Source organism: Sinocyclocheilus grahami, unplaced genomic scaffold (genome assembly GCF_001515645.1).
Source record: "Sinocyclocheilus grahami isolate Dianchi unplaced genomic scaffold, SAMN03320097.WGS_v1.1 scaffold1405.1, whole genome shotgun sequence".
Classification (NCBI taxonomy): domain Eukaryota; kingdom Metazoa; phylum Chordata; class Actinopteri; order Cypriniformes; family Cyprinidae; genus Sinocyclocheilus; species Sinocyclocheilus grahami.
The window spans coordinates 220,374-230,109 of record NW_015506584.1 but is presented as its reverse complement, the minus strand read 5'-3'; the positions used below and the strand labels follow the sequence as shown (position 1 = coordinate 230,109).

Genomic DNA, 9,736 nt, shown 5'->3' with positions numbered 1-9,736 from the left:
TTTTCATGTACTCAAGTCAGTCAATACTGAACATTTCAACAAAACATTCATAACAAAACATTTTGCAGTTTTCATACAGTATTATTGAACGTACCATTGTACTGTAAGCTTACAGTAATACTGCAACATAAATTACATATCCAGTTCAGTAGCGAATAAAAAATAAAATAAAAACCTAAACATCTCTCCGCCTAGCTGGATCTGTCCACAGGGCCTCGTCAACATCACAGGCTGTATTTTTCATTTGCAAGGCAATGTGGGAAGAATCTTTTGGAGTGACGAATCCACCCTTGTATGGATGCTGCTTCAATTTGATCACATGCTTCCTCCATAGCTTGAATGAGGGCCATCTGGACATAGGGCCAGAGATCATAAACCTTCCACCGCCATGCTGAGAAGAACTCCTCGATGGGGTTTAGGAATATTGTGATTAGACAGGAGGCGCACTATATAATGTGCAGTGAAGTTTTATTTATTTAACTGAAACAGCATAGTCTAAAAATCAATCTTCAGATTAAAGAACTGATATTGATACAATAATTTTATTGTATTATTTCATTTTTGCAACATTGTAAACGTTACACACACACACACACACACATATATACATACAGTATCAGCACAAATTAAATGCTAAACATAAAATTAAATATTTTACAATTTGTCATGAAAATTATATAATAATGCAAAATATCTTACCTGGTCCTAACAACAATAATAATAATAGTGTTATTATTATTAAGTATCGCTTTTAATTATTGAAATTAAATTTCTCATTTCTTGTAATATAGCCTGGATATGGTCTTAAATGCTTTCATAAGATTCACATGATTTGTAATATTTCCACTTATTTTATATAACTTTTTTATGTTTCTGCGGAATTGTTCTTCACTTCATCTTGAGATGCAAATAAACCCTTTTATTCTGAGACATTTACTTAGATCCTGTTTTTCAACTGCAAACTGGCCAAAATAGCCCAGTTGTGCTGCGTAAGTGCCTCAGTAAAGATGTCAGAATCAGATGTTTGAATAGTTTTTTTTTTTTTCACGTAATCTTTTGAGCAAGTCATGAATGATTTGTTTGTAAATCCTTCTGAATTGTGTCATTGTTAATGCCATAAAATACAGCATGTCATGCAGTTAGCAATGCATGAAGCTCAAATCTAAATGGAGCACAGGTTTTTTTTTTTTTTATACGGGTGTATTCCGATAAAATATCTAAAAAGCATAGAGCAGCAGAGCAAGAGGACGCCGGCTGAGTGCATTATGTCCTCGTGTGCTGCGTGCGTCACTTAACATAGCAACCAGCCCAGATGACAAGTCAGGACTTGTCTGTGTTTGAGTAAAGCTCAGCAGGCCATCTGTGTCTTTCTATATCCCATCCTGGAGCAAAATCCCTCATTCTGCTGAACTCAATGCTGGGAAAAGAGCCTGCTGCTGGTTAAAGATGCAAAGTCACATTATCTGGGGAATGAAATAAGAAAATGCATGTAAGTACCAAGTGCAGCAAACTTAATTCAGCTTAACTTGATGTTGTGCAATGGAAATCTAAAATGTATTGATGTGAAAGGTGCATAGTGCATGTTTTCTGGCCCGCAGGTACAGCAGCATGCATGCAAGTGAGTGACATTTACAGTATCATTTGGGAAAGGAAGTTAAAAAGGCTGGCATATTTGTTTGTTTGCTTGTTTGTAGAAACTGTGTCTTAGCAGTTCAATCAAATCACACTGGAAATGGAAGGTATTGCATTGAATGCATTGCATTGTGGGATGCAGTGTGCACTGGTTGTATTTAGCACATTATAGAAAAGTAGTAGGTCATATTAGCATATAGAAAATGTACACCGCAAAATAGTAAGAGTAGTGATTTATATGCCTTACAATATGATTAAATCATTTGAGCTCTTTCAGTGAATCATTTGAGCCAGTTTGTCAAACAGTATGAACAATTCATTTGCTAATCTTTCTGAATTGTGTCGTTATTATGTCGTGTCTTACATTTCAGGGCATTCTGCAACATTCTTATAACTTCATTTTGATATACATTCTCGTAATGTTGAGAGAAAATATTCTTAGAAGAGCATTCTCAGAAGGTTCCTAATTTGCTGCTTATTAATAGTTAATAAGGCAGTTGTTAAGTTTAGGTATGGGGTAGGGTTAAGAGATCTAAAATATGGTCATGCAGAATAGGGCATTAAAGGGTTAGTTCACCCAAAAAGGAAAATTAGCCCACAAATGACTCACCCTCAAGTCATCCTAGGTGCAGGGATCTACAGTGCGACAAAAAATTACTGTGTGCGAACATGAAAAAATATTTAGGCGCACTTGTGCGACTGACCTGATCGAAGCTACAAACTACAACTCCCCAATGCCCTTACACGTACGTTACGCATCAACAGTGACGTTTCGCATTGTGATTGGTTGCTTTTAATTCCAGTCACCCAAGCAAGCGGCGCGAAAAAGTTTGTGACGACTGTGGCGTTGAATTAAAGCTGTGTTGGGATGAAAAGCATCAAATTTTACTTTAAGAGTTCAGTCTCAAATGAGGCAGAACAGAGTAGCTTCAAAAAACAAGAAGAACAAGACGAACAAGAAGTCGGTGCTGTTGTTCCTTGTAAGAAACAGAAAATATCAGTAACTTTAAACGGTACAAGTTCCGAAATGAATGGCTTGACGTTTTTCCATGGCTACAATACAACCGAGATCAAGATGTCATGCTGTGCAAATACTGCAAAGAAGCCGGTGCGGAATTAGCAGGGCCAACAATGTTTGTGTGCGGAAATTCACACTTCAAGCGAGAATCGCTTGTAAAGCACGGCAATTCCCAGCGCCATTTTCGACATATTTATTAACAGGTCACAACCTAATAATCCTCGTACAATTCAGGCAGCCGCTAACAGGCAAATAAGCCTTACAAACGCAGAAGCTCTTAGACAACTAAAAATCAAATTCAACACCGCATACCTGATAGCGAAAGAAGAAATCCCATTTACGAAATTTGGGCCATTACTTTTGCTTCAGAAGAAAAACGGTGTGGATATCAACCCTACCTATGACAACGACGTCAGATGTGTAGAAATGATAGCCCAGATCGCTGAAGACATCAGGGATAAGCTTGCCCAAACCATTCAAGATGCACGGTACCTCTCTGTTCTTGTTGATGGGGATACAGATGTCTCCAATACAGAGTGCGAGATAGTGTATGTGCATGGTGACTCGTCTAGTCGGCCAGCAGATGCTTCAGCATGCCCATGCAGAGGGTAAGTACCACATTTTTTATTATTGCCCCCCCCCGCGAAGTCACTGAAGCTGTAGATGACACTTAAACATGCATTTTACAGGAAGCTTATACTAAACTATTATAATCTATTATTCAAATAAAGTGGCTTGAGATCCAATCGTTCTAAGTTCTCATCCCAATGTAAGTTACATAACTCAGTAAGATATTAACAGTGCCTAACAACTATTGTAGACTGTACAATTTATGTAAAGTATTTTTTCTTATTTTATTTCAAAGAACCAGGAAAACATTGTTTTAGTGTAATGTGGCTTGATAATGAAAATATTATGAAAGTTATGAAAAGAAACTATAATGTAAAGGAACAATATATTTTTTGAAGGCATCCTAGATGGTACAAAGGCTGCATTTGATTCCCTTGGCACCCCTGACTGGACAGAAAAATGCATTGCATTTGGTGCAGATGGTGCATCTGTAAACATGGGCATCCATGGTGGAGTGATTGCTCTTTTGCAGAGGGAAGTTGGAGAACATGTGATTCCCATACACTGCATGCCACATCGGTTAGCGTTTTCTTTTGAAAAGAATGTAACCTTTACTACTTTTTACTACATGAATATAACTGAATCTTCTGACATAATATTTTAGTTTTAGTATTCAAAATGCCTATAAGAACTGTCTCTACGGTTACATCTGGTTTGCAGAATTATAATCAAAATCTTCTCTATTTTTTTAGGGTTTTTTTGGATAGGTTAGAGCTGGCGATTCTCAACCTGCAGCGCAAAAATCCAATGGTAGCAAAAGTGTATGATCTCCTCCATCTTGTTTGGAAATCTTATCATTTTAGTGCAAAGTCAAGATGGGAGTTGAATGCCCTTGGAGAACAGCTTGGTGTGGGGGTTTGCACTCCTTCTAGTGTGAAGGGAACAAGATGGATTCCTCACGTGCACCGAGCACTGAGTACCCTTCTTAAATCCGAAAAGAATGGAGACTTGGTTGCAGACAGTGGTCAGTATGCGGTCACCTTCTATCATATGGAGCACCTGGCCTTATCTGCTGCCAATGCTGACATACTGGGTCGTGCAAAGAAGGTTAGTTTCATAATAATATACATGCTACTTTCCAAAAGTTGAAATGAAAAAATGTCAAGTACTTTTCTATATTAGATAAGAAGGGAAATGCAGGAAGTGAATTTCAGCGCATTCAGTCATTTCCTGGCTGACGTCTTTCAAGAACTGGCTACACTCAGTTGCATCCTTCAGAAGAATGACCTCATTCTTCCCCAAGCTGTATCTAAACTAAAAAGACAGTTGCAGCATTAGAGGCCATGAAGGGAAGACTTAAGCAAAGTGGCATGCTTTCCAAGTCTCTGGCTTGTCTTCAAGGACAAGAAAAGGATAAGGTCACATTTCAGGTTTGTTAGGATTAGAGATAGTGAGCCTACTACCACTACTAAATATTTAAATAAGGCACAAGATTAGGAACAATACCTGTTATTTTTGTTGCATTGTGATGTTTATATTCTCAGACAAATACACTGCATTGTTCTAACAACAGAATATAATGTAAATGTAATATTTTTTTTTTCTTTCAGGGTGTATCACTTGTTGGTGACATGTCAGGAATGATCCAGCCTGGTGGCCTAGGCAACCATAAGTTACAGCAGCAAATCAGTGCTGTCGTTTCTGTTGCTGTTGAGGCCCTACATGCTCGCTTCGGTAGTCTAATAAACAAAGACAGCCAGTGTCCAGCATATACTGCAATTGACTGTTTCAAAATTTTTAACCATGACACATGGCCAGAAAATGAAGACGTTCTACTAGATTATGGCAGTGAGCAGATGGATGTTCTTCTAAATCATTTTCAAGAAGTACTGCAAAGGTGAGATGTTACCCCATTACAATGTAGATTTAGATAGATGGATCATTAGATGTTTCTGCATATCATCATTTATAACTGTGCTTTGTTTGGGTTAGAGGTGGATGCCAGACAGACAACGTTCAAGGGGAGTGGAGAAGTCTGAAGACACTTGTAAGACAAACATTTCAAGTCCTACAGCAGCTTGTGGCAAACTTTGTCCACCAAAGAGCCATACAATGTTGACTACAAGGTAATGTACACTTTTTACCATTTCTACAGTACTTTATGTAATAGCTTGCCTAATCAGCGTTATTTTTAATCAGTACAGTTGTTTGTTTCATTTCCAGAACATACTGCACCTTGTCGAGATGATGCTGATTCTACCTATATCAGCTGCACAGTGTGAGAGAGGATTCTGAGCACAGAACCGCATCAAAAACTCCACTCGAAGCAGTCTGCACGTATCTACCACAGAGGATCTTATTCGAATCAGCACTGAGGGACCTTCTCTGGAGAGATCTGATCCAAGCAAATGCGCAGAGAAGTGGCTGTCTTCAAGTAAACGTTCAAGAAAACCACACTACAAAGCCTGGCCAGCTGAAATATGCAGCATCTGATTGCTGTTCACTGTGTGGCAGGAACATTCATTGTGTTCAGCAGTGCAGATGTCAATAAAGCTTTTAAAAGGACAGTTCACCCAAAAATGAAAATTCTGTTATAATTTGCTCATTCCAATAACTTAAGTCTTTCTTTCATCTTCAGAACTCACTTGAAGGTAGTTTTAATATTATGTGTATATAATGACATTAGGGTGGGTAAATGATGACAGAATTTTTAATTGTTGGTGAACTGTTTTAAATATATTTGAGCACTACACTTCAACGTCTGTACATTGTGTATTTGTGCATATGAAATGTATGCATGATTTTTTTGTGTTTTGAGGACAGCCTGTCTAACTGTTTTTCTGAAACTGAAAATATTAAATGTTTATCTGAAGCTATGTTTCAGATTTTTTTTCCCTCATGCTCTCCATACTTGTGTATGTTATGTGGCACATTAATATTGCGTTGTTTAAGGGGGGGAAAAAACTAAAATTGTCTGTGCTAATAAAATAATTAAAAAAGTTACTGTAGAGCCCTGAGGTGTATATGACTTTCTTCTTTCAGACGAATCCAGTCGGAGTTATATTTAAAATGGTCTTTGATCTTTCAAGCTGTTTAATGCCACTCAGCGGGTGTTGCATGCATCAGTCCAAAAGAAGTTAAATAAAAAGCGCCCATCCATTAAAAAAAAGTGTCTCACACGGCTCCGGGGGGTGAACAAAGGACTTCTGTAGCGAATCGATGCGTTTTTGTAAGAAAAATATCCATATTCAAAACGTAATAATCACTTTAACCCTCTAAGCGCCAAAGTCGCAAAATTGCGACAAGACGTCATACTTAATGAAATAGGCTGTAGATCCTAATATGGTGTAATATCTCATTTGTATTCCCTACCACTAGATGGGAGACATGTAGTACTTCGATTCTAGACCAAAATTACATCACGTTCCTATTCAAAGTGTTTGAGGAAAGAGCAGAGCAAGTGAGCTATCGTGCCATTGATGCGGAAGCAGTTCAGCTCATAGCGTGCGAGTAAATTGTGAGATTTGTGAGAGAAAATCGCCAAATGGCTAATAAAAAGTTGTACCGTGAGGCTGTGTTGCAAATGTTATTCGCCGATTCTGACTCTGAAGGGGAATATTTGCCTTTTGGAAATGAGAGTGTTCACGAAGCACAAACAAGCAATCATTTCGAACCTTTGCCCAATGGGGATGGGGGTGGCAGGGGTGAATCTTTTCCTGTTGTTGCAGTAAAGTTGGCCACCTGTCTGCTTGATATATGTTTGTAGTGTGATAGCATTGTTTTCCTGCTCAGCTCTTTACTGTAATATGTTTGACAGATTGTTTAGTTTCAGTTGAGGAAACAAGTTCATACCAAAGTATAACGTTTCCAACCAGAACCAAAAATGCGTTAATGTCATAAGAGATCCTTGTAGAACCACCACTGAAACTCTTATATATTATTATTAGTATTTTCATCACCATTTTTCTCCTCTGTCCTGTAGGAAACTTCCCAATGATCAGTGCTGATCTGGTGAACTCGTATCATCTGCTCCTGTGCGCTCTGGATCTGGTTTACTGCAACGCTCTCCTGTGCTCTAGTCATAAAGATCTGCTCAACCCGGCTTTTAAAGGTCCCACACACAGCACTGAAGTAATTGTTTTGAGATCAGGTGTCCAGACAGGAGATCACAGAAGGTCAATCAAACATTGGTTTGTGCTTGTTGTTTTCCTGCTCAGCTCTTTACTGTAATATGTTTGACAGATTGTTTAGTTTCAGTTGAGGAAACAAGTTCATACCAAAGTATAACGTTTCCAACCAGAACCAAAAATGCGTTAATTTCATAAGAGATCCTTGTAGAACCACCACTGAAACTCTTATATATTATTATTAGTATTTTCATCACCCTTTTTCTCCTCTGTCCTGTAGGAAACTTCCCAATGATCAGTGCTGGTCTGGTGAACTCGTATCATCTGCAACGCTCTCCTGTGCTCTAGTCGTAAAGATCTGCTCAACCCGGCTTTTAAAGGTCCCACACACAGCACTGAAGTAATTGTTTTGAGATCAGGTGTCCAGACAGTAGGAGATCACAGAAGGTCAATCAAACATTGGTTTGTGTGCAGGGCTGCCTGAGGACTTCAACAGTAAAGATTATAAGCCCGGCCCAGGTTCATTATGTTTCATAGAGAAGCTGTGTGAGCTTCACGATGGGCTGGTGCTGGAGGCCAAAGGAGCAAAGGAGCATTTCTGGAAACCCTTCATTAAGAAACTCTTTGAGCGCAAGGTACTGGAAATACAACAGACATATGAGGACCGTCAATATGTTTTTGAAAGAAGTCCTTTTGGCTCACCAAGGCTGCATTTGATCAAATTGTTCAAAATGACAATAAAACAACAATATATAAAAGCAGTATAATATATTGAAATATCTATTGATATATATAATATATATATATATATATATATATATATATATATACTTAATATAAAAAATATATATTTTTAATGGCAACAATATTTCACAATATTACTGTTTTTACTGGATTTTTGATAAAATAATAAATAAAAAATTTAATTCAGCCTTAGTGAGCATACGAGACTTCTTTCAAAAACATTACAAACTTTAAATTATTCCAGTAGTCAAACGTTTAAAGTTTACATGATATCTTCCAACATTGTTTCTTATGGAATATTCAGAATACGTCATGTTAAATCATATTTTATGTCTTGAAATTGTATTATGATTTGCTTTGATTTATTATTATTATTATTATTATTTATTGTATTAAAATTGTTTGGTATAAGCAGTTTTTTGGTATATTTGGTATATCCCATCTTTTCTCTCTCACAGGTTTTGAAGGGGAAAGAAGACACGCTGACAGGGTTTTTGGAGCCAATAAATTTCGGTGACAGTCTGTGAGTGTCCCTTTTCAATTAAATACTTATTCTGTGTGAAGCTGCTGAAATATTTCTCCTGTAGTTTACAATCTCCTCGCTCTCTCTGTTTCTTCAGTGCTTCTCTGAACCGTGTGTATGAGAAACACGTGCTGTCATCCGGTTCTCTGGATGAGAGGATATTTCTGGGAGAAGCGGCCAGAGAAGACATTGGCACCCCAGGACCTTGTTTGTGTGAAGGGATAGAGAACCAGGAACGACTGACCAACCCCCTCCAGAACTCAATGACAGTATGTGTGTCCAACAAACATAAATATGCTTAAAAATAATTCTCAATAATTAACAATGATGTTGTACATATTAATAAACCTGTGTGTTTGTTTCACAGGCATCTACTCTGAAAGTGTCCACTCCTTTGACAGGAAGTCAAGACAGACAGGTATGTGCCGGAAAACAGTGTGGGTACCCCCGTTTCCATGGCAATGCAGAGCGTGGGCTGTCTGCACACTCTGCTGACAGGATTCAAATACAGACCCAGCATGGGACTCAGAGACATATTCAGGTGAGCCCAAGTTAATTTCTGTGTTAGTCACAATCTGCTGCATACACCCAAATACAAGATGCAGAGTATCTGTATTTACTGTCGGTTCACTAGAACCACTGCAATCACAGTTTACTGTAATCAGATGGAATATCCTTTTATTGATTCCACTGTCCTGTGATTCCAACAAGCTTTAATTCCAGATATTTCCGTAAAACTGTGATTCCTGAGAGTCCAGTAAAACTGTGATTCCAGAGAGTCCAGTAAAACTATAATTACAGAGAGTCTGGTAAAACTGTGATTCCAGAGAGTCCAGTAAAACTATAATTCCAGAGAGTCCGGTAAAACTATAATTACAGAGAGTCCGGTAAAACTATAATTACAGAGAGTCCGGTAAAACTGTGATTCCAAAGAGTCCAGGAAAACTGTGATTCCAAAGAGTCCAGGAAAACTGTGATTCCAAAGAGTCCAGGAAAACTGTGATTACAAAGAGTCCAGTAAAACTATAATTACAGAGATTCCAGTAAAACTGTGATTCCAGAGAGTCCAGTAAAACTGTGATTCCAGAGAGTCCAGTAAAACTGTGATTCCAGAGAGTCCAG

General features: G+C 38.0%; 2 protein-coding genes across 2 annotated transcripts in view; both read left to right on the top strand.

Moving 5' to 3' along the window:
• The window catches only part of LOC107570020 (retinoblastoma-like protein 2), a gene marked incomplete at its 5' end in the record, with an annotated part of 29,805 nt that overhangs the window by 12,466 nt on the left and 7,603 nt on the right, over positions 1-9,736 (top strand). Inside the window, 5 exons of the mRNA XM_016256215.1 lie at positions 7,203-7,331; positions 7,822-7,982; positions 8,550-8,614; positions 8,712-8,883; positions 8,982-9,155. Of these exons, the coding sequence (XP_016111701.1) occupies positions 7,203-7,331; positions 7,822-7,982; positions 8,550-8,614; positions 8,712-8,883; positions 8,982-9,155 (701 nt within the window). The remainder of the gene's footprint in view (positions 1-7,202; positions 7,332-7,821; positions 7,983-8,549; positions 8,615-8,711; positions 8,884-8,981; positions 9,156-9,736) is intronic.
• Positions 3,537-5,790, top strand: LOC107570026 (uncharacterized). Its single transcript, XM_016256221.1, has 5 exons — positions 3,537-3,799; positions 3,973-4,327; positions 4,831-5,117; positions 5,213-5,346; positions 5,444-5,790. The coding sequence occupies exons 1-4, from the start codon at positions 3,717-3,719 to the stop codon at positions 5,337-5,339; spliced, it is 852 nt and encodes a 283-aa protein (XP_016111707.1). The 5' UTR covers positions 3,537-3,716; the 3' UTR covers positions 5,340-5,346; positions 5,444-5,790.